The sequence below is a fragment of the Ascaphus truei genome, chromosome 16 (assembly GCF_040206685.1).
Source record: "Ascaphus truei isolate aAscTru1 chromosome 16, aAscTru1.hap1, whole genome shotgun sequence".
Taxonomy (NCBI): Eukaryota; Metazoa; Chordata; class Amphibia; order Anura; family Ascaphidae; genus Ascaphus; species Ascaphus truei.
In genome coordinates, this window is record NC_134498.1 from 27,953,800 (window position 1) to 27,981,083 (window position 27,284).

At 53.2% G+C, this 27,284-nt stretch overlaps 1 protein-coding gene across 9 annotated transcripts in view; it reads left to right on the forward strand.

Annotated features, from left to right (window-relative positions):
- The first annotated feature begins 497 nt into the window (after positions 1-497).
- The window catches only part of HDX (highly divergent homeobox), a 69,773-nt gene continuing 42,986 nt past the window's right edge, over positions 498-27,284 (forward strand). For 2 of the 9 annotated variants that reach the window (XM_075572880.1, XM_075572885.1), the window contains exons 1-2: positions 606-738; positions 24,492-24,606. In XM_075572880.1, coding sequence (XP_075428995.1) covers positions 24,538-24,606 — 69 coding nt within the window. In that variant the 5' untranslated portion in view covers positions 606-738; positions 24,492-24,537. Of the gene's footprint in view, positions 739-16,605; positions 16,688-24,491; positions 24,607-27,284 lie in introns of those variants that run through there. The other 7 variants (XM_075572887.1, XM_075572879.1, XM_075572878.1 and 4 more) reach the window with 7 other exon arrangements.

The window sequence follows — 27,284 nt, forward strand, 5'->3', positions numbered from 1 at the left end:
GCACAGCCTAGCAAGAGGGGGGAGGGGAGATAGGGGCACAGCCTGGCAGAAGGGGAAGGTAGGGGTACAGCCTGGCAGGAGGGGGGGGGGAGAGGTAAGGGCACAGCATGGTAGGAGGGGGGGGAGGTGGGGGCACAGCCTGGTAGGAGGGGGAGGGGAGGTAGGGGCACAGCCTGGCAGAAGGGGAAGGTAGGGGCACAGCCTGGCAGGAGGGGGGGAGGTAAGGGCACAGCCTGGCAGGAGGGAGGTGGGGGCACAGCCTGGCAGGAGGGGAAGGTAGGGGCACAGCCTGGCAGGAGGGGGGGGAGAGGTAAGGGCACAGCCTGTTAGGAGGGGGGGGAGGTGGGGGCACAGCCTGGTAGGAGGGGGGAGGGGAGGTAGGGGCACAGCCTGGCAGAAGGGGAAGGTAGGGGTACAGCCTGGTAGGAGGGGGGGAGAGGTAAGGGCACAGTCTGGTAGGAGGGAGGTGGGGGCACAGTCTGGTTGGAGGGAGGTGGGGGCACAGCCTGGCAGGAGGGGGGGGGGGAAGGTAGCCCCCCCCCCAGGCACTGGGATTGTCAGGCCCCTGATCTCGCGCTGCCATTGGCCGCGGTCTCCCGTGACGTCACAATCATGCCTAGAATTGATGATCGGACGCGGTGATCTCATTGTCTGGCGCCGGGACCCGGGAATTCTCCGCCGCACCCCCTCCCCCCTTTCTCCTCTCCTCCCCGGGGGGGAGCACCGCAGCACAGCGAGGTAAGGGGGGGTCGGGGGGAGGGCAGCAGAAAGAGAGGCCGGAACCTCCTGCAGCGTAATAACGGGGGGGGAGTGATTTCTCCTTAACCCCTGGGCTGCCGGATGGGGAAGCACGTACTGCGTTGTTTGCCCTTACAGCAGCTCTGGGGGTTAAGGAGAAATCCCCCCCACCCCCAAGTGCAGTAAGAATAGGGGCGCTGTGCGGCCCCCCCTTCCTGCTTGTATTCAGGGAAGGGGGAGGGGGCTGGGATGTTGTGCTCTCCCTCCTCCCCCTTACAGCATGCGCAGTGTGTGCCCCCGTCAGGCCCACTTCCAAGGCTGGCTCCTTGTTTATTTCTCTAGGCTTCTGTACAGGGGGTGTGTGTAATAATGCTGGGGGGGGAGGAGGAGTGTGTGTAATAATGCTGGGGGGGGGGAGGAGGAGGAGTGTGTGTAATAATGCTGGGGGGGGGGAGCAGGAGTGTGTGTAATAATGCTGGGGGGGGGAGGAGGAGTGTGTGTAATAATGCTGGGGGGGGAGGAGGAGTGTGTGTAATAATGCTGGGGGGGAGGAGGAGTGTGTGTAATAATGCTGGGGGGGGGAGGAGGAGTGTGTGTAATAATGCTGGGGGGGAGGAGGAGTGTGTGTAATAATGCTGGGGGGGGGAGGAGGAGTGTGTGTAATAATGCTGGGGGGGGTGGAGGAGTGTGTGTAATAATGCTGGGGGGGGTGGAGGAGTGTGTGTGTAATAATGCTGGGGGGGTGGAGGAGTGTGTGTGTGTAATAATGCTGGGGGGGGTGGAGGAGTGTGTGTAATAATGCTGGGGGGGTGGAAAAGTGTGTGTGTAATAATGCTGGGGGGGAGGAGGAGTGTGTGTAATAATGCTGGGGGGGGAGGAGGAGTGTGTAATAATGCTGGGGGAGGAGGAGTGTGTGTAATAATGCTGGGGGGGAGGAGGAGTGTGTGTGTAATAATGCTGGGGGGGGAGGAGTGTGTGTAATAATGCTGGGGGGGAGGAGGAGTGTGTGTAATAATGCTGGGGGAGGAGGAGTGTGTGTAATAATGCTGGGGGGGAGGAGGAGTGTGTAATAATGCTGGGGGGGTGTATTAATGCTGGGGGGGAGGAATGGGGGTGTGTATTAATGCTGGGGGGAGGAATGGGGGTGTGTATTAATGCTGGGGGGAGGAATGGGGGTGTGTATTAATGCTGGGGGGGGAGGAATGGGGGTGTGTATTAATGCTGGGGGGAGGAATGGGGGTGTGTATTAATGCTGGGGGGGAGGAATGGGGGTGTGTATTAATGCTGGGGGGGAGGAATGGGGGTGTGTATTAATGCTGGGGGGGAGGAATGGGGGTGTGTATTAATGCTGGGGGGGAGGAATGGGGGTGTGTATTAATGCTGGGGGGGAGGAATGGGGGTGTGTATTAATGCTGGGGGGGAGGAATGGGGGTGTGTATTGATGCTGGGGGGGAGGAATGGGGGTGTGTATTGATGCTGGGGGGGAGGAATGGGGGTGTGTATTGATGCTGGGGGGGAGGAGGGGGTGTGTATTGATGCTGGGGGGGAGGAGGGGGTGTGTATTAATGCTGGGGGGAGGAGGGGGTGTGTATTAATGCTGGGGGGAGGAGGGGGTGTGTATTAATGCTGGGGGGGAGGAGGGGGTGTGTATTAATGCTGGGGGGAGGGGGGAGGAGGGGGTGTGTATTAATGCTGGGGGGGAGGAGGGGGTGTGTATTAATGCTGGGGGGGAGGAGGGGGTGTGTATTAATGCTGGGGGGGGAGGAGGGGGTGTGTATTAATGCTGGGGGGGGAGAGGGGTGTGTATTAATGCTGGGGGGGAGGAGGGGGTGTGTATTAATGCTGGGGGGGAGGAGGGGGTGTGTATTAATGCTGGGGGGGAGGAGGGGGTGTGTATTAATGCTGGGGGGGAGGAGGGGGTGTGTATTAATGCTGGGGGGGAGGAGGGGGTGTGTATTAATGCTGGGGGGGAGGAGGGGGTGTGTATTAATGCTGGGGGGGAGGAGGGGGTGTGTATTAATGCTGGGGGGGAGGAGGGGGTGTGTATTAATGCTGGGGGGGAGGAGGGGGTGTGTATTAATGCTGGGGGGGAGGAGGGGGTGTGTATTAATGCTGGGGGGGAGGAGGGGGTGTGTATTAATGCTGGGGGGGAGGAGGGGGTGTGTATTAATGGTGGGGGGGGGAGGGGGTGTGTATTAATGGTGGGGGGGGGAGGGGGTGTGTATTAATGGTGGGGGGGAGGAGGGGGTGTGTATTAATGGTGGGGGGGAGGAGGGGGTGTGTATTAATGGTGGGGGGGAGGAGGGGGTGTGTATTAATGGTGGGGGGGAGGAGGGGGTGTGTATTAATGGTGGGGGGGAGGAGGGGGTGTGTATTAATGGTGGGGGGGAGGAGGGGGTGTGTATTAATGGTGGGGGGGAGGAGGGGGTGTGTATTAATGGTGGGGGGGAGGAGGGGGTGTGTATTAATGGTGGGGGGGAGAGGGGTGTGTATTAATGCTGGGGGGGAGGAGGGGGTGTGTATTAATGCTGGGGGGAGGAGGGGGTGTGTATTAATGCTGGGGGGAGGAGGGGGTGTGTATTAATGCTGGGGGGAGGAGGGGGTGTGTATTAATGCTGGGGGGGAGGAGGGGGTGTGTATTAATGCTGGGGGGGAGGAGGGGGTGTGTATTAATGCTGGGGGGAGGAGGGGGTGTGTATTAATGCTGGGGGGGAGGAGGGGGTGTGTATTAATGCTGGGGGGGAGGAGGGGGTGTGTATTAATGCTGGGGGGGAGGAGGGGGTGTGTATTAATGCTGGGGGGAGGAGGGGGTGTGTATTAATGCTGGGGGGAGGAGGGGTGTGTATTAATGCTGGGGGGGAGGAGGGGTGTGTATTAATGCTGGGGGGGAGGAGGGGGTGTGTATTAATGCTGGGGGGAGGAGGGGGTGTGTATTAATGCTGGGGGGAGGAGGGGGTGTGTATTAATGCTGGGGGGGAGGAGGGGGTGTGTATTAATGCTGGGGGGGAGGAGGGGGTGTGTATTAATGGTGGGGGGGAGGAGGGGGTGTGTATTAATGGTGGGGGGGAGGAGGGGGTGTGTATTAATGGTGGGGGGGAGGAGGGGGTGTGTATTAATGCTGGGGGGGGAGGGGGTGTGTATTAATGCTGGGGGGGAGGAGGGGGTGTGTATTAATGGTGGGGGGGAGGAGGGGGTGTGTATTAATGGTGGGGGGGAGGAGGGGGTGTGTATTCATGGTGGGGGGGAGGAGGGGGTGTGTATTAATGGTGGGGGGAGGCGGGGTGTGTCTTCAAGGTGGGGGGGCGGCGGGGGTGTGTATTCATGGAGGGGGGGAGGAGGGGGTGTGTATTAATGGTGGGGGGAGGAGGGTGTGTGTTTTAATGCTGGGGGGGAGGAGGGGGTGTGTATTAATGCTGGGGGGAGGAGGGGTGTGTATTAATGCTGTGGGGGAGGAGGGGGTGTGTATTAATGCTGTGGGGGAGGAGGGGGTGTGTATTAATGCTGGGGGGGAGGAGGGGGTGTGTATTAATGCTGGGGGGGAGGAGGGGGTGTGTATTAATGCTGGGGGGGAGGAGGTGGTGTGTATTAATGCTGGGGGGAGGAGGTGGTGTGTATTAATGCTGGGGGGGAGGAGGGGTGTGTATTAATGCTGGGGGGGAGGAGGGGGTGTGTATTAATGCTGGGGGGAGGAGGGGGTGTTTATTAATGCTGGGGGGAGGAGGGGTGTGTATTAATGCTGGGGGGGAGGAGGTGGTGTGTATTAATGCTGGGGGGGAGGAGGGGTGTGTATTAATGCTGGGGGAGGAGGGGGTGTGTATTAATGCTGGGGGGGAGGAGGGGGTGTGTATTAATGCTGGGGGGGAGGAGGGGGTGTGTATTAATGCTGGGGGGGAGGAGGGGGGGTGTATTAATGCTGGGGGGGAGAGGGGTGTGTATTAATGCTGGGGAGGAGGGGGTGTGTATTAATGCTGTGGGGGAGGAGGGGGTGTGTATTAATGCTGGGGGGGAGGAGGGGGTGTGTATTAATGCTGGGGGGGAGGAAGGGGTGTGTATTAATGCTGGGGGGAGGAGGGGGTGTGTATTAATGCTGGGGGGAGGAGGGGGTGTGTATTAATGCTGGGGGGAGGAGGGGGTGTGTATTAATGCTGGGGGGAGGAGGGGGTGTGTATTAATGCTGGGGGGAGGAGGGGGTGTGTATTAATGCTGGGGGGAGGAGGGGGTGTGTATTAATGCTGGGGGGGAGGAGGGGGTGTGTATTAATGCTGGGGGGGAGGAGGGGGTGTGTATTAATGCTGGGGGGAGGAGGGGGTGTGTATTAATGCTGGGGGGGAGGAGGGGGTGTGTATTAATGCTGGGGGGGAGGAGGGGGTGTGTATTAATGCTGGGGGGGAGGAGGGGGTGTGTATTAATGCTGGGGGGGAGGAGGGGGTGTGTATTAATGCTGGGGGGGAGGAGGGGGTGTGTATTAATGCTGGGGGGAGGAGGGGGTGTGTATTAATGCTGGGGGGAGGAGGGGGTGTGTATTAATGCTGGGGGGGAGGAGGGTGTGTGTATTAATGCTGGGGGGAGGAGGGGGTGTGTATTAATGCTGGGGGGGAGGAGGGGATGTGTATTAATGCTGGGGGGGGAGGAGGGGGTGTGTATTAATGCTGGGGGGGAGGAGGGGGTGTGTATTAATGCTGGGGGGGAGGAGGGGAATGTGTATTAATGCTGGGGGGGAGGAGGGGATGTGTATTAATGCTGGGGGAGGGCAGGAGGGGGTGTGTATTAATGCTGGGGGGAGGAGGGGGTGTAATAATGCTGGGGAGGAGGAGGGGGGTGTAATAATGCTGGGGGGGAGGAGGGGGTTGTAATAATGCTGGGGGGGAGGAGGGGGTTGTAATAATGCTGGGGGGGAGGAGGGGGTTGTAATAATGCTGGGGAGGAGGAGGGGGTGTAATAATGCTGGGGGGGAGGATGGGGGTGTAATAATGCTGGGGGGGAGGAGGGGGGTGTAATAATGCTGGGGGGGAGGAGGGGGGTGTAATAATGCTGGGGGGGAGGAGGAGGGGGTGTAATAATGCTGGGGGGGAGGAGGGGGGTGTAATAATGCTGGGGGGGAGGAGGGGTGGGTGTAATAATGCTGGGCGGTATAATAATGCTGGGGGGGGAAGGGGTGTGAGGAATAATGCTGGGGGGGAGGAGGGGTGTGTGTAATAATGCTGGGGGGGGAGGAGGGGTGTGTGTAATAATGCTGGGGGGGGAGGAGGGGGGTGTAATAATGCTGGGGGGAGGAGGGGGTTGTAATAATGCTGGGAGGAGGAGGGGGTGTAATAATGCTGGGGGGGAGGAGGGGGGTGTAATAATGCTGGGGGGGAGGAGGAGGGGGGTGTAATAATGCTGGGGGGGAGGAGGGGGGTGTAATAATGCTGGGGGGGAGGAGGGGTGTGTGTAATAATGCTGGGGGGGAGGAGGGGGTGTGTATTAATGCTGGGGGGGAGGAGGGGGTGTGTATTAATGCTGGGGGGGAGGAGGGGGTGTGTATTAATGCTGGGGGGGAGGAGGGGGTGTGTATTAATGCTGGGGGGGAGGAGGGGGTGTGTATTAATGCTGGGGGGGAGGAGGGTGTGTGTATTAATGCTGGGGGGGAGGAGGGGGTGTGTATTAATGCTGGGGGGAGGAGGGGTGTGTATTAATGCTGGGGGGGAGAGGGGTGTGTATTAATGCTGGGGGGGAGAGGGGTGTGTATTAATGCTGGGGGGGAGGAGGGGGTGTGTATTAATGCTGGGGGGGAGGAGGGGGTGTGTATTAATGCTGGGGGGGGGAGGAGGGGTGTGTATTAATGCTGGGGGGAGGAGGGGGTGTGTATTAATGCTGGGGGGAGGGGGTGTGTATTAATGCTGGGGGGAGGAGGGGGTGTGTATTAATGGTGGGGGGGAGGAGGGGATGTGTATTAATGCTGGGGGGGGAGGAGGGGATGTGTATTAATGCTGGGGGGGAGGAGGGGATGTGTATTAATGCTGGGGGGGGAGGAGGGGGTGTGTATTAATGCTGGGGGGGAGGAGGGGGTGTGTATTAATGCTGGGGGGGAGGAGGGGGTGTGTATTAATGCTGGGGGGGAGGAGGGGATGTGTATTAATGCTGGGGGGAGGAGGGGATGTGTATTAATGCTGGGGGGGAGGAGGGGGTGTGTATTAATGCTGGGGGGGAGGAGGGGATGTGTATTAATGCTGGGTGGGAGGAGGGGATGTGTATTAATGCTGGGGGGGAGGAGGGGATGTGTATTAATGCTGGGGGGGCAGGAGGGGGTGTGTATTAATGCTGGGGGGAGGAGGGGGTGTATTAATGCTGGGGAGGAGGAGGGGGGTGTATTAATGCTGGGGAGGAGGAGGGGGGTGTAATAATGCTGGGGAGGAGGAGGGGGTGTAATAATGCTGGGGAGGAGGAGGGGGTGTAATAATGCTGGGGGGGAGGAGGGGGTTGTAATAATGCTGGGGAGGAGGAGGGGGTGTAATAATGCTGGGGAGGAGGAGGGGGGTGTAATAATGCTGGGGAGGAGGAGGGGGGTGTAATAATGCTGGGGGGGAGGAGGGGGTTGTAATAATGCTGGGGAGGAGGAGGGGGTGTAATAATGCTGGAGGGGAGGAGGGGGGTGTAATAATGCTGGGGGGGAGGAGGAGGGGGGTGTAATAATGCTGGGGGGGAGGAGGAGGGGGTGTAATAATGCTGGGGGGGAGGAGGGGGGTGTAATAATGCTGGGGGGGAGGAGGGGTGTGTGTAATAATGCTGGGGGGGAGGAGGGGTGTGTGTAATAATGCTGGCGGTGTAATAATGCTGGGGGGGGAAGGGGTGTGTGTAATAATGCTGGGGGGGGAGGAGGGGTGTGTGTAATAATGCTGGGGGGGGGAGGAGGGGTGTGTGTAATAATGCTGGGGGGGAGGAGGGGTGTGTGTAATAATGCTGGCGGTGTAATAATGCTGGGGGGGGGAAGGGGTGTGTGTAATAATGCTGGGGGGGAGGAGGGGTGTGTGTAATAATGCTGGGGGGGGAGGAGGGGTGTGTGTAATAATGCTGGGGGGGGAGGAGGGGTGTGTGTAATAATGCTGGGGGGGGAGGAGGGGTGTGTGTAATAATGCTGGGAGAATGCACATAATAATACTGGGGGGAAGGTAGAGTGCGTAATAATGTTGGGGGAGGGGGGTTTAATATGCTAGGGGTTTATGTAATAATGCTGGGGAGGAGGGTTGTGTAATAATGCTGGGGGGAGGAGGGGGGTGTAATAATGCTGGGGGGGAGGAGGGGGGTGTAATAATGCTGGGGGGGAGGAGGGGGGTGTAATAATGCTGGGGGGAGGAGGGGGGTGTAATAATGCTGGGGGGGAGGATGGGGGTGTAATTATGCTGGGGGGAGGAGGGGTGTAATAATGCTGGGGGGGAGGAGGGGTGTGTGTAATAATGCTGGCGGTGTAATAATGCTGGGGGGGGGAAGGGGTGTGTGTAATAATGCTGGGGGGGGAGGAGGGGTGTGTGTAATAATGCTGGGGGGGGAGGAGGGGTGTGTGTAATAATGCTGGGGGGGGAGGAGGGGTGTGTGTAATAATGCTGGGGGGGGAGGAGGGGTGTGTGTAATAATGCTGGGAGAATGCACATAATAATACTGGGGGGAAGGTAGAGTGCGTAATAATGTTGGGGGAGGGGGGTTTAATATGCTAGGGGTTTATGTAATAATGCTGGGGAGGAGGGTTTTGTAATAATGCTGGGGGGAGGAGGGGGGTGTAATAATGCTGGGGGGGAGGAGGGGGGTGTAATAATGCTGGGGGGGAGGAGGGGGGTGTAATAATGCTGGGGGGAGGAGGGGGGTGTAATAATGCTGGGGGGGAGGAGGGGTGTAATTATGCTGGGGGGAGGAGGGGTGTAATTATGCTGGGGGGAGGAGGGGTGTAATTATGCTGGGGGGGAGGAGGGGGTGTGTAATGCTGGGGTGGGAAGGAGGGGTGTGTGTAATAATGCTGGGGTGGGAAGGAGGGGTGTGTGTAATAATACTGGGGGGGAGGAGGGGTGTGTGTAATGCTGGGGTGGGAAGTAGGGGTGTGTGTAATAATACTGGGGGGGAGGAGGGGTGTGTGTAATAATGCTGGGGTGGGGAGGAGGGGTGTGTGTAATAATGCTGGCGGTGTAATAATGCTGGCGGGGGAAGGGGTGTGTGTAATAATGCTGGGGGGGGAGGAGGGGTGTGTGTAATAATGCTGGGGGGGGAGGAGGGGTGTGTGTAATAATGCTGGGGGGGGAGGAGGGGTGTGTAATAATGCTGGGGGGGGAGGAGGGGTGTGTGTAATAATGCTGGGAGAATGCACATAATAATACTGGGGGGAAGGTAGAGTGCGTAATAATGTTGGGGGAGGGGGGTTTAATATGCTAGGGGTTTATGTAATAATGCTGGGGAGGAGGGTTGTGTAATAATGCTGGGGGGAGGAGGGGGGTGTAATAATGCTGGGGGGGAGGAGGGGGGTGTAATAATGCTGGGGGGAGGAGGGGGGTGTAATAATGCTGGGGGGGAGGATGGGGGTGTAATTATGCTGGGGGGAGGAGGGGTGTAATAATGCTGGGGGGGAGGAGGGGTGTGTGTAATAATGCTGGCGGTGTAATAATGCTGGGGTGGGGAAGGGGTGTGTGTAATAATGCTGGGGGGGGAGGAGGGGTGTGTGTAATAATGCTGGGGGGGGAGGAGGGGTGTGTGTAATAATGCTGGGGGGGGAGGAGGGGTGTGTGTAATAATGCTGGGGGGGGAGGAGGGGTGTGTGTAATAATGCTGGGAGAATGCACATAATAATACTGGGGGGAAGGTAGAGTGCGTAATAATGTTGGGGGAGGGGGGTTTAATATGCTAGGGGTTTATGTAATAATGCTGGGGAGGAGGGTTGTGTAATAATGCTGGGGGGAGGAGGGGGGTGTAATAATGCTGGGGGGGAGGAGGGGGGTGTAATAATGCTGGGGGGGAGGAGGGGGGTGTAATAATGCTGGGGGGAGGAGGGGGGTGTAATAATGCTGGGGGGGAGGAGGGGTGTAATTATGCTGGGGGGAGGAGGGGTGTAATTATGCTGGGGGGAGGAGGGGTGTAATTATGCTGGGGGGGAGGAGGGGGTGTGTAATGCTGGGGTGGGAAGGAGGGGTGTGTGTAATAATGCTGGGGTGGGAAGGAGGGGTGTGTGTAATAATACTGGGGGGGAGGAGGGGTGTGTGTAATGCTGGGGTGGGAAGTAGGGGTGTGTGTAATAATACTGGGGGGGAGGAGGGGTGTGTGTAATAATGCTGGGGTGGGGAGGAGGGGTGTGTGTAATAATGCTTGGGGAGGTGAGTCGTGTAATAATGCTGGGGTGAGGGGGGCATGTAATAATGCTGGGGTGAGTGGGGCATGTAATAATGCTGGGGTGAGGGGGGCATGTAATAATGCTGGGGTGAGGGGGGCATGTAATAATGCTGGGGTGAGGGGGGCATGTAATAATGCTGGGGTGAGGGGGGCATGTAATAATGCTGGGGTGAGGGGGGCATGTAATAATGCTTGGGGAGGTGAGTCGTGTAATAATGCTGGGAGGGTGAAGTGGGAGCGTTACATAGTAGATGAGGTTGAAAAAACTTCAACCTATGCTACATTTTGACGACAGATATTTTTATCCTATATGCGTACTTACAGTATATTGATCCAGAGGAAGGCAAACAAAAACCCCAGTGACAGATCATCTAATGATGTCGTATAAGGGGAAAAATACATTCTTTCCTGACTCCAAATAATAGCAATCAGATTTCTCCCTGGATCAACATCCTTCCCATGTTTACGTATTTTGTATATCCCTGCATACTTTTCCTTTCTAAAATGAGGTCCAAGTTTTTTTTGAACAAATCTATTATATCTGCCATCACAGTCTCCATGGGTAATGAATCCCACATTGTAACTGCCCTTACTGTAAATAACCCGTTCCTTTTGTTACTGGTGAAATCTCCTTTCCTCCAACCTTAAGGGATGGCCCCGAGTCCTTTGTACTGCCCTTGGGATGAATAGTTATTTTGAAAGCTCCTTGTACTGTCCCCAAATATATTTGTATATAGTTATCATATCACCTCTTAGACACCTATTTTCTAAAGTAAACACATCTAATTTAGCTAGCTTCTCCTCATAAGTTAGATTATCCGCCCCCTTTATTAATTTGGTGGCTCTTTTCTGCACTCTCTCTAGTTCCATAATGTCTTTTCTAAGGAGTGATGGCCAAAATTGTACTCCATATTCAAGATGTGGTCTTACTAATGCTTTATAAGGCTGCGCTTATAGTGGCGGCAACGTCGCGCCAAAACAAATGCATTGAATCCGTCGCATGTGCATATAGTAGGCGCGACGGAGGGACCTAAATCTCTGTAGTCAGCAGAATTTTTACAGCGACAGTCTCACCATGTGACAGGCTATAAACCAGATAGTTTCTGATGCAGGGAGAGGGGTGTGTGTGTGTGTGTGTGCACGCGCAGGGAGAGGTGTGTGTTGTGTGTTTGTGTGAGATCAGGCCCGCCAACGGGGGGTCTGCCGGGGTTGGCGCCCCGTGAGTCATGCTGCGTGGCCGTGCTCGTTTTAATTTGAAAAAAAAAAAGCCGACAATTCCCATGCGAAGAGCCGAGGGGAAGCAGGATGTCCTGCCTGCTGCCTGTGGGCACGCTCCCATCGTGGGACAGAGGGGAAGCAGGATGTCCTGCCTGCTGCCTGTGGGCACGCTCCCATCGTGGGACAGAGGGGAAGCAGGATGTCCTGCCTGCTGCCTGTGGGCACGCTCCCATCGTGGGACAGAGGGGAAGCAGGATGTCCTGCCTGCTGCCTGTGTGCACGCTCCCATCGTGGGACAGAGGGGAAGCAGGATGTCCCGCCTGCTGCCTGTGGGCACGCTCCCATCGTGGGACAGAGGGGAAGCAGGATGTCCCGCCTGCTGCCTGTGGGCACGCTCCCATCGTGGGACAGAGGGGAAGCAGGATGTCCTGCCTGCTGCCTGTGGGCACGCTCCCATCGTGGGACAGAGGGGAAGCAGGATGTCCTGCCTGCTGCCTGTGGGCACGCTCCCATCGTGGGACAGAGGGGAAGCAGGATGTCCTGCCTGCTGCCTGTGGGCACGCTCCCATCGTGGGACAGAGGGGAAGCAGGATGTCCTGCCTGCTGCCTGTGGGCACGCTCCCATCGTGGGACAGAGGGGAAGCAGGATGTCCCGCCTGCTGCCTGTGGGCACGCTCCCATCGTGGGACAGAGGGGAAGCAGGATGTCCCGCCTGCTGCCTGTGGGCACGCTCCCATCGTGGGACAGAGGGGAAGCAGGATGTCCCGCCTGTTGCCTGTGGGCACGCTCCCATCGTGGGACAGAGGGGAAGCAGGATGTCCCGCCTGCTGCCTGTGGGCACGCTCCCATCGTGGGACAGAGGGGAAGCAGGATGTCCCGCCTGCTGCCTGTGGGCACGTTCCCATCGTGGGACAGAGGGGAAGCAGGATGTCCCGCCTGCTGCCTGTGGGCACGCTCCCATCGTGGGACAGAGGGGAAGCAGGATGTCCTGCCTGCTGCCTGTGGGCACCCTCCCATCGTGGGACAGAGGGGAAGCAGGATGTCCTGCCTGCTGCCTGTGGGCACGCTCCCATCGTGGGACAGAGGGGAAGCAGGATGTCCTGCCTGCTGCCTGTGGGCACGCTCCCATCGTGGGACAGAGGGGAAGCAGGATGTCCTGCCTGCTGCCTGTGGGCACCCTCCCATCGTGGGACAGAGGGGAAGCAGGATGTCCTGCCTGCTGCTTGTGGGCACCCTCCCATCGTGGGACAGAGGGGAAGCAGGATGTCCTGCCTGCTGCCTGTGGGCACGCTCCCATCGTGGGACAGAGGGGAAGCAGGATGTCCTGCCTGCTGCCTGTGGGCACGCTCCCATCGTGGGACAGAGGGGAAGCAGGATGTCCTGCCTGCTGCCTGTGGGCACGCTCCCATCGTGGGACAGAGGGGAAGCAGGATGTCCCGCCTGCTGCCTGTGGGCACGCTCCCATCGTGGGACAGAGGGGAAGCAGGATGTCCTGCCTGCTGCCTGTGGGCACGCTCCCATCGTGGGACAGAGGGGAAGCGCCGTGGCGAGCCAGCTCCCCACGCGCCCACCTCCTGCCCCAGGCAGCAGTCGCAGAATTAGGCTGCAAGTCTCGCCCCACACTTACATCCCGTGCCCCCGAGCCTACATCCCGCCCCGGGGATTTCAGGGGCAGGGGGGGGAAAGCGTCTGGCGGGCAAGGAAGCAGGAAGCAGCACCCACCCGGTCAAGGTCAGTCCCCCACCCACCCACTCAAGGTCAGTCCCCCACCCACCCACTCAGTTAAGGGTAGTCACCCAGTCAGTTAGTCACCCACCCAGTCAGTCAGTCACCCACCCACCCAGTCAGTCACCCACCCAGACAGTCACCCACCCAGGCAGTCACCCACCCAGGCAGTCACCCACTCACCCAGGCGGTCATCCATCCAGTCAGTCAAGTCAGTCACCCACCCAGGAAGTTAGTCACCCACCCGGCAGGCAGGCAGTCACCCACCCGGCAGGCAATCAGTCACCCACCCGGCAGGCAATCAGTCAACCGGCAGGCAGTCAGTCACCCACCAGCAGGCAGGCAGTCAGTCACCCACCAGCAGGCAGTCAGTCAGTCACCCGGCAGGCAGGCAGTCAGTCACCCACCAGCAGGCAGGCAGTCACTGTCTTTTGTTTAAAATATAAGAATAAACAGATTGCATTGTGATGTTTTTCGTATTACAATAAGAAGAAAACAGCTAAGTAAAAGTTGCGCGCTAAGATCTTGTTTGCCTTTGCAGCTACTGCATGACTTTGGGCACTATTGCTAAAGCCGCGCTTATAGTGCTGGCAACTGCGACGTGACCGATGACGTCACCCCGCCACCAGCGAAAGCTATCATTTGAATTTCAGCGACTGTCGCCAGCGACGTCATGAAAGGGGGCGGGCCGCGTCTCTGGTTTAGAGACAGTCACATGTGGCGACAGTCTCTAAAAAATCAAATAGACCCGGCTTCAAAATTTTGGGTGGCTCCGTCGCGCCGTTGTGCTTACTATAAGCGCTTGCGACGTAGTCAATGTATTTGATTCGGAGCGACGTTGCGTCGCCGTCGCCAGGCCCTATAAGCGCAGCCTAAGCCTGCTGTCTACAAGCACTCCTAAATCCTTCTCCATCAAGGATTCCCCTAATTATTCCCCATTTCATTTGTAAGTCGCCTGTTTGTTCTTGCTTCCTAAATGCATAACCTTACATTTATCTGTAATAATCGGGGGTGGGGGAGCGTGTAATAATGCTGGGGGCGTGTGATAATGCTGGGGGAGGGGGACGTGTGATTAATGGTGGGGGAGGTGTGATAGTGATGTGGGGGAGGTGTGATAATGATGTGGGGGGCGTGTGATAATGCTGGGGGAGGGGGACGTGTGATTAATGGTAGGGGAAGCGTGATAATGCTGGGGGGGTAGGGGGCGGGTGATAATGCTGGGGGGGAAGGGGGGCGGGTGATAATGCTGGGGGGGTAGGGGATGTGTGATAATGCTGGGGGGGGTAGGGGGTGGGTGATAATGCTGGGGGGTAGGGGATGTGTGATAATGCTGGGGGGGGTAGGGGGCGGTGATAATGCTGGGGTGGTAGGGGGCGTGTGATAATGCTGGGGGGGTAGGGGGCGGGTGATAATGCTGGGGGGGGTAGGGGGGCGGTGATAATGCTGGGGGGGTAGGGGCGGGTGATAATGCTGGGGTGGGGGGTAGGGGATGTGTGATAATGCTGGGGGGGGGGTAGGGGGTGGTGATAATGCTGGGGTGGTAGGGGGCGTGTGATAATGCTGGGGGGGTAGGGGGCGGGTGATAATGCTGGGGGGGTAGGGGGCGGGTGATAATGCTGGAGGAGGGGGACGTGTGATTAATGGTGGGGAGGGGGACGTGTGATTAATGGTGGGGGTGGTGTGATAATGACGTGGGGTGCGTGTTATAATGCTGGGGGGGTAGGGGATGTGTGATAATGCTGGGGGAGGGGGACGTGTGATTAATGGTGGGGGAGGTGTGATAATGACGTGGGGGGTGTGTGATAATTCTTGGAGGGTAGGGTGCGTGTGATAATGCTGGGAGGGTAGGGGGCGGGTGATAATGCTGGGGGGGTAGGGGGCGTGTGATAATGCTGGGAGGGTAGGGTGCGTGTGATAATGCTGGGAGGGTAGGGGGCGTGTGATAATGCTGGGAGGGTAGGGTGCGTGTGATAATGCTGGGAGGGTAGGGGGCGTGTGATAATGCTGGGAGGGTAGGGTGTGTGTGATAATGCTGGGAGGGTAGGGGGCGTGTGATAATGCTGGGAGGGTAGGGTGCGTGTGATAATGCTGGGAGGGTAGGGGGCGTTTGATAATGCTGGGAGGGTAGGGTGCGTGTGATAATGCTGGGAGGGTAGGGGCATGTGATAATGCCGAGAGGGTAGGGGGCGTGTGATAATGCTGGGAGGGTAGGGGGCGTGTGATAATGCTGGGAGGGTAGGGGGCGTGTGATAATGCTGGGAGGGTAGGGGGCGTGTGATAATGCTGGGAGGGTAGGGTGCGTGTGATAATGCTGGGAGGGTAGGGGGCGTGTGATAATGCTGGCAGGGTAGGGGTGCGTGTGATAATGCTGGGAGGGTAGGGTGCGTGTGATAATGCTGGGAGGGTAGGGTGCGTGTGATAATGCTGGGAGGGTAGGGGGCGTGTGATAATGCTGGGAGGGTAGGGGGCGTGTGATAATGCTGGGAGGGTAGGGTGCGTGTGATAATGCTGGGAGGGTAGGGTGCGTGTGATAATGCTGGGAGGGTAGGGTGCGTGTCATAATGCTGGGAGGGTAGGGTGCGTGTGATAATGCTGGGAGGGTAGGATGCGTGTGATAATGCTGGGAGGGTAGGGTGCGTGTGATAATGCTGGGAGGGTAGGGGGCGTGTGATAATGCTGGGAGGGTAGGGTGCGTGTGATAATGCTGGGAGGGTAGGGTGCGTGTGATAATGCTGGGAGGGTAGGGGGCGTGTGATAATGCTGGGAGGGTAGGGGGCGTGTGATAATGCTGGGAAGGTAGGGGCGTGTGATAATGCTGGGAGGGTAGGGGGCGTGTGATAATGCTGGGAGGGTAGGGTGCGTGTGATAATGCTGGGAGGTAGGGTAGGGTGCGTGTGATAATGCTGGGAGGGTAGGGGCATGTGATAATGCTGGGGGGGTAGGGGGCGTGTGATAATGCTGGGAGGGTAGGGTGCGTGTCATAATGCTGGGAGGGTAGGGTGCGTGTGATAATGCTGGGAGGGTAGGGTGCGTGTGATAATGCTGGGAGGGTAGGGGGCGTGTGATAATGCTGGGAGGGTAGGGTGCGTGTGATAATGCTGGGAGGGTAGGGGCGTGTGATAATGCTGGGAGGGTAGGGTGCGTGTGATAATGCTGGGAGGGTAGGGGGCGGGTGATAATGCTGGGGGGGGTAGGGGGCGTGTGATAATGCTGGGAGGGTAGGGTGCGTGTGATTATGCTGGGAGGGTAGGGGGCGGGTGATAATGCTGGGGGGGTAGGGTGTCGTGTGATAATGCTGGGAGGGTAGGGTGCGTGTGATAATGCTGGGAGGGTAAGGGGCGTGTGATAATGCTGGGAGGGTAGGGTGCGTGTGATAATGCTGGGAGGGTAGGAGCGTGTGATAATGCTGGGGGGGTAGGGTGCGTGTGATAATGCTGGGAGGGTAGGGGCGTGTGATAATGCTGGGAGGGTAGGGGGAGGGTGATAATGCTGGAGATGGGGGGGGTGTAATTATGTATATCTTTATATAGCGCCATACGGGTGCAGATCGCTTTACAATGCACAGTACATTATAATATAACACATAATGGGAATAAGCACTTCAGACATTAAAGTAACATTATGAAGACGAGTCCCTGCTCCGAAGAGCTTACAATTTGTGGTGAGTAGGGAGAACTTACAAAGACATTAGGAGGGTGTTCTGGTAAGTGTGTCTGCAAGGGGCCAAAGTTTGTTTTAAGAAAGGTCCAAAGGTGGATAGAGAGGGTGCTAGTCGGATATTGAGGGGGAAGGGAATTCCAGAGGTGTGGGGCAGTGAGCGAGAGAGGTTTAAAGTGGGAGAGGGCTTTAGATACAAAAGGGGTAGAAAGAAGACATACTTGAGCAGAACGCAAGAGTCGGGATGGTGCATAGCGAGAAATTAGAGCTGAGATGTAAGGAGGAGCAGAAGAGTGTAAAGCTTTAAAAGTGAGGAGGAGAATTGAGTGTTTTATACGGAATTTGATGGGAAGCCAGGAGAGGGATTTCAGCAGGGGAGATGCTGAGACAGATTTAGGAAAGAGTAAAGTGAATCTAGCCACAGCGTTTAGGATATATTGAAGGGGAGACATATGAGAGGCAGGAAGGCCAGACAGCAGGAGATTACAGTAGTCGAGACAGGATAGATTAAGGGCCTGTTTGGATTGCACCTTAGAAATGTATATTATTAAATATATGCACACACGTGTGAAAAAGAAATTACACCCTCTTTGAATTCCATGGTTTTACATATCAGGACATAATAACAATCATCTGTTCCTTAGCAGGTCTAAAAATTAGGTAAATACAACCTGAGATGAACAACACATGACATATTACACCGTGTCATGATTTATTTAACAAAAATAAAGCCAAAATGGAGAAGCCATGTGTGAAATATATATATATATGACTAAGGATGTCTGCAACAACCAGAATGCCTCAAGGAGGTGAGGAGACAGAGGGAGACAGCAAGGAGGGGGTAGGAGACTGAGAGGCAATAAAGAGAGGGGGGACATAGGGAAGTCAAGGAGTGAATGGAGAGCATTGTGTACACGGGGCAGGAGGGAGTGCAGAGAGAGGTGAGGAGACGGCAAGGTGAGTAGGAGGAGGAAACGGAGAGACAGCAAGGAGAGGAGACGAGATTAGTAGGAGAGGAGGGAGTGTAGTGTGCACAGAGAGGAGCAGACACAGTAAGGCAGGGAATGCAAAGTGGAGCAGGACATGATGGAGGAGAGAGTAAGTTGGGGAAGAGGGGACAAAAGACAGCTAGGCGTTACAGGGAGGGATGAAAACAAAGTAATGTTTCATTAATAACAGGTAAGATCTGTTAGATCCGAGTATGTTATGTCAGGTATAGCTAGTATGTATTAAAATATTAGCATAAATACCCCCACGCCCCCAGAATACATATAAAAAATACCACCACGCCCCCGAATACATATAAATAATACCCCCACTACCCCAATACATATAAAAAAATACCCCACCTCCCCAATACGTATAAAAAATACTCGCACCTCCCCAATACATATAAAAAACACCCCCGCCTACCCAATACATATACAAAACACCCTCACCCACCCCAATACATATACAAAACACCCCCACCTCCCCAATACATATACAAAACACCCCCACCTCCCCAATACAAATAAAATATACAACCACCTCCCCAATCAAATTCAGACTTACTTTGGGGGTGGTTTCAGGTCAGGCATGGTGGCAGCGGAAGGGAGGAGGGGGGCGGCTGTGGCTGCAGAGAGGAGGGGGGGACAGTGGAAGCGGGGGGCCGGCGGCCGGTCAGAGCAGTTGCCGCCATGCCCGGCTCTCCCCCGCTGCAGGTTTCTCTCTCCCCCGCTGCAGGCGTCTCTCTCCCTGTCTGTCTCACGCCGAGGTGTCTGAGGCTGACGCACGCCGGGCCGCTGGCACGCACCGGAAGCCCAGCTGACTCCCGGCGCTGACGTCAGCATCACAGCACCTCGGCGTTGGACAGACAGGGAGAGAGAAGCCTGCAGCAGGAGAGAGACGGACATGGCGACAACTGCTCTGACCGGCTGCCGCCCCCCGTGTTCGGAGAGGTAATATCGGACACATACATGTGCGGTATTACCTTTCATTTTATACCAGACGCAGGGGCAAAATACCGGGCTGTCCGGTCCAAAAGCAGACACCTGGAAACCCTAGTTGCAATCTCTTCCTGTTGACGCTTATAATTAGGATTTTATTTATTGAAGTCCATAGAATGGAAAGACGTGTACAGTGTGTATTCTGCGGTATTTGCTGTAGTATGAATTTGATTTTGGGCCTACATTTTTATTGCTGTTAATTGTATCTATTAATATGAAATAACTGTTACAAATTGTAAAAGGGATGTGCAAGAACTTTTACTTTCTTGTAAGTGGGAGTGTAACTTGTATAGTGAATCATGTGACGTAGCTAGCACTTCCTTACATTTCCAACTTTTATCATTCTTCCCAAAAAAACAAACCAATTTCTTTGTTAATGTAACCCTCCTTCCTCGGCTGTAAAATAGTTTACGTTTAGTAGGATATATGCAGGCTGGGCTCGGTCTCTCAGACCTGGTCAGGGTGCTGGGTCAGTGCAGGCTGTGCTCAGTCTCTCAGACCTGGTCAGGGTGCTGGGTCAGTGCAGGCTGGGCTCAGTCTCTCAGACCTGCTCAGGGTGCTGGGTCAGTGCAGGCTGGGATCAGTCTCTCAGACCTGGTCAGGGTGCTGGGTCAGTGCAGGCTGGGCTCAGTCTCTCAGACCTGCTCAGGGTGCTGGGTCAGTGCAGGCTGGGCTCAGTCTCTCTTAACTGGTCAAGGTGCTGGGTCAGTGCAGGCTGGGCGTGGATATGCAGATGGAATAATGATGGGCGCCAGGAACTTTTATATTACAAACAAAAGCTTTATTCTCAGACGTTTAGAAGGCTTGCCATACAAGGACAGACCACGTTAGATATAGTAACTGGTGGCAAATCATAAAGTTACTCTCTGCTTCTTCCCCTGGTATCTCTCACACCTATGCTGTGGTGGTACGCATGCTTGTTTCCCTTCGTATTGGTTAGATTGGCAATCTCCTGCATAGTGTCAATAATGCCCCATCTCAAGTGAGCCCCCTTTGGGAATACTCTCTGCTTTCTGGGATCAATATCCCATTACTGTGTACTGCATACCTCGTCCATACATATTGGATGTGGCATTTACTAGGGACCTTCTGCTGGGGCCGATCTGATCATACTCTGTAATTACTACTCTGAGAACTCCTGCTGAGCACACGCTCGCTCCTCTTCCTACTGAGCACACGTTGGCTCAATTTTCCTGCTGAGCACACGCTCACTCCTCTTCCTGCATGAGAACAATCTTGGGCCACTACTATACTTCAACCAGGGTTCCTAGGAACCTTTGGGCTCCCCAGGCATCCCTAAAGAGTTCCCTGTAATTTGAAAATGGTATCAAATACAGAAGAATTTACAAGGCATCTGATGTCAGACGCGCTGTTAGAGAGCGTTGGGGTTCTGCAGAATTTCACATGGGGTTCCTTAACAAAAAAAAGGTTGGAAACCACTGCTAACTATATATGACACGTTCCTTAACTGAAAATAATAAACACACCGGACAATCTTTAATATCCATAGCTATACACGTAAACATATGTAACGCTTCTATTTCCATAGTCTATATTTATTATGGCGGGGTCTGAGTACAGTATACCATAATTGGGCCCCTTGAGTAGAACCAGACGAGACTTGTGTATATATTAACTGGTGCTTTATGACCCTTGGGCGACCTTAACAAGGTGGCCCTTACTCTATACTTCTCACACTATACAGTGGCTTGCAGAAGTATTCACCCACGTCCAATGATGTCACATTTTGTTGAATTACAAATAACGCACGCACAGTTTTTCACGCAAACATTTTTCTATTCTAACCTGCAAAGCTAGTGGTTACACTGAACATTGGGTGGCGCTATATATACCCTTTTATCTCCCTATGGTGAAATCACTGGTCACAAGACTAGCAAGGGAACGGCAATCCCTTTTTGCCCAGTCATCCAGGTCGGGGCCAGCTTTACAAATGTTGCATCTCGCCTTTTTTGCCGCCGCCGCCCCCCTCCAGCGCCGTAGCGTAAAATGACGCCACGGAGCTATAGGATGCTGCAAAGCTGAAGGAGGAGGGTGGCGATGGAGCACCAGCCTTCCGAAATATTCCGGAGGCGGAAAATGGAAGCGGCGCCGAGATGCCTCTCCCCCCCCACCCACCCCTGATTTTGCCGCCCTAGGCCTATTGGGAAATACGGGCCTGAACATCCTATGTCACATGTTGGGGAGGGGCAATACCAGAGTGAGCCCACCCGGTTAACCCATTAATGCCGTTAACCCCTTACATTACTTAGTAGTTCCCAGAGGGGGGGGGGAGGGATGTGTCTACGTTCTAAATAAATGGACACTTGTTTCATTTATTTGAAAGGAGAAAAAAGTACCAGTTGCAGCACAGATCTGCTTTAACAGAACCAGCACTTCCCTCTCTATCCCGGGAGCATTTGTTTTGTGTCTGGGCCACGTTCTCTATTCGGTTCACGATAAAGATGTCCAAGATTTGGACAATGGGAACCCCGCCCCCCCCCCCCCCCAAAAAAAACCCTTAAAGCAATAATATTGTATTGTTTGCTTATTAATGCAGAAAATAAGCCATTGTTTCTGTCACTTTTTGTGGCCCCCTCTTTCTGTACCTCAGTGTCTGTCCCTCCTTTTCATTCTGAGCCCCCCTTATGTGCCCTGATACCCGGTATCAAATGTGCTAGGAATACAGGCTATCAGAGCAGCGCATGATGTATTAACCCTTACAATGCTGGAATTTTGGCACTTACGGTCATGTGATCACTCCAGGAGCAGATACATGACCACTGCCTTCTGTCCGGAGGTCCACTTCCGATTCCATCGGAACCGCCGGCTCCGTTAATTTCCCTGATCCTACCCTAGAAAATCAGCTTATTTGGCATTGCTGTAATGTCAATAGAGCTTCTTCCGTAGCAGCGATGCCCGAACTTACCCTATAGCCGTTCCCTCTGCTCATTACATTCAGCTCTGGGGACCCCCTGCTTACCGAGATACTTACCACAATAGATGCCACCGGTACTTAATGGAGGTTTAAATCCAACACGTGAAGCGGACCAATATTAAGCCATGATGGATGACGTGGCTTCCTAATGGCCCGAGTGAACCAGGAGACTTAAAACTCCATTTTGTTTCTCCTGGATGGAACAGTACCGACGGCCCCTTCACCGGTAAGAGTCTCGGGAAGCAGGAGGCATAAAAAACAGCGGTACTGCTCTTTGAATAGTTTGCACTACTTATTGGCTGGGCTTTTACTGCAGGGGGGCTCAACTCCAGTCCTCAAGCCCACCCAACAGGTCAGGTTTTCAGGATATTCCAGCTTCAGCACAGGTGGCTCAATCAGTCCCAACTTCAGCACAGATGATAGTCTTTGACTGAGCCTCTGATTGAGCCACCTGTGCTGAAGCTGGGATGTCCTGAAATCCTGATCTTTGGGGGGGGGGCTTGGGGACTAGAGTTGAGCCCCCCTGCTTTACGGAATAAAGCAGTGCAAATTTCACCGGTGGTCTCGCAGCTTTTGATCATGTTCAAGGATTGCTGCTAAATATCCGGTTATCGCAATGAAACATGCCGGCTGGGCTAGAAAAATCCCTCTGGTTTCCTTACACTGGATTTTTTGCCAGGCAGCGGGAGAAGTGTAGTTCTTTTGCCCAACGCTTGTTCTTCAAACTAGAAGTTTCGTTTACATAAAGAAAATCCACTGCAAAACTCAGACATGCAGATCGTTCAGGGCAAAAATCTGTTACTAATGTCCGAGCTGTAGACTGGTAAAATGTTTTAGTGTCATCTAGCATGTGATCAAATAGGGATCTGGAGAGCATGTGATCAAATAGGGATCTGGAGAGCATGTGATCAAATGGGGATCTGGAGAGCATGTGATCAAATGGGGACCTGGAGAGCATGTGATCACATGGGGATCTGGAGAGCATGTGATCACATGGGGATCTGGAGAGCATGTGATCAAATGGGGATCTGGAGAGCGTGTGATCAAATGGGGACCTGGGGAGCATGTGATCAAATAGGGACCTGGAGCATGTGATCAAATAGGGATCTGGAGAGCATGTGATCAAATAGGGATCTGGAGAGCATGTGATCAAATAGGGACCTGGAGCATGTGATCAAATAGGGATCTAGAGAGCATGTGATCAAATAGGGATCTGGCATGTTAGTGTGAGGACTGTAGTCCTTATCAATATATGAAACCTGGGGAAACTCGCATATAAGTGATCTAATAGTGTCCTCATTCCCAGTACGTATTGTGCCTCCAGTATATCGGATGTCTCCGGTTTGATCATATAGGATTTATTCTTCCGATTTGACTCCCAAATCAATGGGCGATACAGTATAAGGGAGATCTCGCACACGTGTATATCTGCTCTTTCAGTGATTCACCCCAAAGGAATAGTGTTGTAACCACTCCCAGCTTCACAGTGCAAGCCAGTAACCATCCTCACACTGAGGACACCCACAACATCTGTCTGTGAGTAGAGTTACTGGCTCTGCACTTCTGTAACCCAGGCTGTGCTGAGAAGCAGAGTAATACGGCAGGGATAAGCTTATAGGGATCCGTGTTAAAGTGGACAAGAAGGAAAAAGTGACACACTGTGCTCATTTTCATGTTATTACCTAGAATCCCTGGCTGCATATCTGTTTCCACTACAAAATGTGCAGAGCTTCCCACAACATTAAATAGCAGCTGTCATTAAATGGACACAAGGTTTGACAAGGGAGTTATTCATAGTTTTTCAGCATACAAGGAAAGGTAAGGCTGAGTCCACAGTGCGTTCTGTGACACGCGCGCCCGGCGGGGGGGGGGGCGGCGCGTGCACAGCGCTAACCGCGATCTGCGGTCTCCGGGAGAGAGGGAAGCTTGCGACGGGAGGGGGCGTGGTCGGGGATTTGTGGGGGCGTGGCCATTACGTCACGCGGCTGGTTCGCCCTCATTGGGTGAACCGCCGGTGGGGGCGTGGCCACGCCTCCGTCGCAAGGTTCGAACTCAATTTGATTGAGTTGTAAAAATCCTTGCAGCACGGGGCGGCTGCACCTTCAGCGTGACGGTGTCTACTGGGCCCAGCCCCATTGAGGGGCGGTGCTTACACGCCGTGCGCACAGGCAGTTACTGGGACCGCAGCCTAAGAGTCACTGTAGATGTTTATAATAAAAAAAATAAGTGTCTATTGAAATGACTTTCATATTGTTTAAGAAGAGTTGATGTTTCATAATAAATTTAGCAACTTGGAAGTTATTTTGCTATGTCTCGTATTCTAATTATATTGAAGTGTAAAAGAGTTTAATGGGGCAATCCATGCAATATCGTACATGTGTGTTTTTTTTAAAAATAAATAAATTCTGTAATATTACATAATACAGTTTTTTTTTTTTGTTGTTTTTTTAATTCAACACTTAATGCCATTGTTAATATACTGAGCTTCTTTTGATTTCTTTGGCAGGTTTTAGCACACGAGTTCTTGTAGCAGGGAGTTGTATACTTCTTGTACCCCGCCTCTCATACTCCGTTATTTCGCTATGCTCGGGCACCATCTCTTCCCATCTTTAAGTCTCATCTTCTTAATGAAGCATTTCCAAATTGCTGGGACTGCCCCACTGCTCCTGTTGCTCTTAGAGGTTTCTCTTGTGCAGACATTGGCCAAGAGTGTTAGTAAGGGAACGCCTGTAAATTTGGGCAGGTATTCCTTTTTATAATTGGTTATTTTATCATACAGGGGCTTCCAGTATCCAAATGTATGTTTTATGAGACACTTGCATACGTGGTTGGTGTTCTATAAATCACAATATACACGGGAACTGACCGTCTCTCTTTGTTTTAAGTTTAGGATTGTGGACATTCTGGCAGCAAAGCTGAGACGACCCTGTGATGGAGGCGTCCGTGACCTCAAACGTCGGGGAAGTGACCTCCACTGGGTCACAGGGATACCAACAGGAGGTATAACTACTGCACTCCAGTTTGAATAAAACATTTTGATCCATGGTACTGTGTGTAGGAAGTTATTGCAGGGTCAGTAAGGAGAACCGTTTCTGTTCTGTTAGTATACCCTAACGTTTAAGAACACTACCCTTAATTAGGGCTTTACTTACTCTTTTTGATTACTGGTTGAACCCATTTAATCTGTTTGACTAAATCAGGTATTTATTTTCCATCTGCTCAGAAACGTGTCATGAACATAATGTTTGTTCTATTCTCTATCTTTTTATTTAAATGTCCTGTTCGTTGAGTTACACTGGGCTCTTCCCAATGGCAGCCCTGTGAAGACTTGGCAGCCGGATGACTTATTCTGTCTTCTTGGGCCAAACACTATTATTATGGACTTCAGGAGGCACATGGAGCTGTGATCAGATGTTAATAAACCAGACCGAACCCTGATTTAAAAATAAAGAGACAGGGATTTTAGTGTTTTTGTTTAAAAAAAAATATTTTTAAAACCAAACCTTTACATCTAATGCAAACACGAACAGATAAAAAAGCGACAGGGAAACATTGTTAATACTTCATTCTTTATAATCCGTTGTCTGTAGAGTGATGAAATATTGGAGATGAGGTTTAAAGATGGCGGTACAGTACTCATTGGTGGTTGGCCCAATGATGCAGACTTTAGTTACCCACATTGGGAAGGCTTCTTCTTGGTTTTAGTCAATGTTCAACACCCCATTCACTTAAATGGAACCACTTGCTCATATCCGGGGCACCCGCTGATATGGTTCGTTGACCCCAAATCTCATTGATGTGGGAAGATTATGACGATTACATTGAAAATGGTGGGAGATGTTCACATTGGTTTGGAATCTTTATTCAAAGGCTTAGAAAGGGAACAAATAAAAGCTTTCGACTTTGGCACGTGGCCTCCGATTTCATGCACGACTCGCTCAGCTGAGTGTCCCAACTATGGTCCTGATTCAGTTTGATTAGAGGTGGGACAACACGCCATTAACATTGCACCGGCTTCTATTCAAATGAATGGGAGTTGATGCATTAGTCATTTCCCACCATCTTGAGTAGGAGACACGAGACGTCTACCATCATCATCAGTGCTTCTAGAAGGCAACATCTGTGAAGGGCTGACCTAGAGTCCTCTGAAGCTCACATCTGTGCTGCTGTGTCGGTGTTGGGAGTTCGAATTGGTTCTGCTTGTCTAAGACACTGGTTAGATTGGGGGGTGCAAGATTTTTTTAGGGGGGGGTGGCGGTTACAGAGGCCCCGCACCCTTCCCCAAGGCATTTAAATTGAATGCCGGGGGAGGCGTGAGACCTCTGTAACATCCCGTACCTGCTGCCAGCCGAGTCTTCGGCGACGCGCGTCAAATGACACGGCAGGGTCAAGTGACGTCAGATGACCCGCGACGTCATTTGACACTGGGTCGTAGGAGAGAGGGGGGCGCGCGAACGCTGGGGCTGCGAGGCAGGGGGGGCGCAGGTCAAAAACTTTACGCACCCCTGGGTTACATTCTCCTGTCATCCGTAACAATGAAAGAAGCATAGACTTGTGGTAGTTAGCAGAGTTTTATTTGGGCTTACTATTACATACAACCTTCTGTAATCAGATGGCCTTCCAGCAGTAAATAGGTTAAATGGATCAGCTGTCCTCTGCTTTCCTTTGAAGTCCCCCATCAAATGGGGAACTTCTATTTATCTAATAACACCATTAGCCTAGTACTTGCATGGGAAGAATTAAGCTAGAAGGTCTATAAATAATTTGCAGTTTGATAATAAAGGAACTTTATTAGAAAAAAAAAAAAAATAGCACCGCAAAATTCCGTTACAATATCCAGCACTATGTCTCATTTATATTTATAATACCCAATTATGCCTTAGGCAGCAAATTCATTATTTTCCATACAATTATGTGCTATCTTTCAAAATACAAGTACACGAGAAGAATTTGTTTCTGCCACACACCCAGCCTGAGGGATCTTGTTTAGATAGTACATTATTTCACAGCTCAGCCCTTCCTACTCTGGATACATTACTTTAGTTGTGAAACATTCATCACTTCTAAAGACTGGTTCTACTCAGAATTCCACAGGTGATCTCAATCCACCTATTTGTATTCGAACCTTACCATATTCCATTCTTATTTGGAATTCTCTTAACATTGCTGCGATTCCTAATTCTCTCGAACCACACACCCAGGGCAATATGATGGGCATAATCTATAAGTCATGTTGTTTTATCTCATGTGACCTATAACCTTTCATGCTTCACTTCCCTCCCAGCCTTTTAAGCAGCAAAACGTGAAATCTTTATTTATATTTTGAAATAAATCAGTTCTGTAGTATTCGATAATAGGGAATATTTTTTTTTTTTTAATCTTATTTTTAATTCAACTCTTAATGCCATTTTTAATGAGTTTTAAAGCATCCATTGAATTCTATAGCAGGTTTTAGCCCACCTCCCCAGCAGTGCAAGATTTTGCAACACTTTCCTGTTTGTGATTTGTTGCCAATGTTCCCAGCAGTTTGAGCTGTAAACTGTAACAATAGATCATGTTACCTTCGTAATATAGGGATACATTGTAGCTGCTGAGTTAGGCCCGGGCCATAGAGGGCTGGGGAGAGCGGAGGCGCGCTAACGCTGAGGCTCGCCTGCTTCAGTCAGCGCGATTGCACG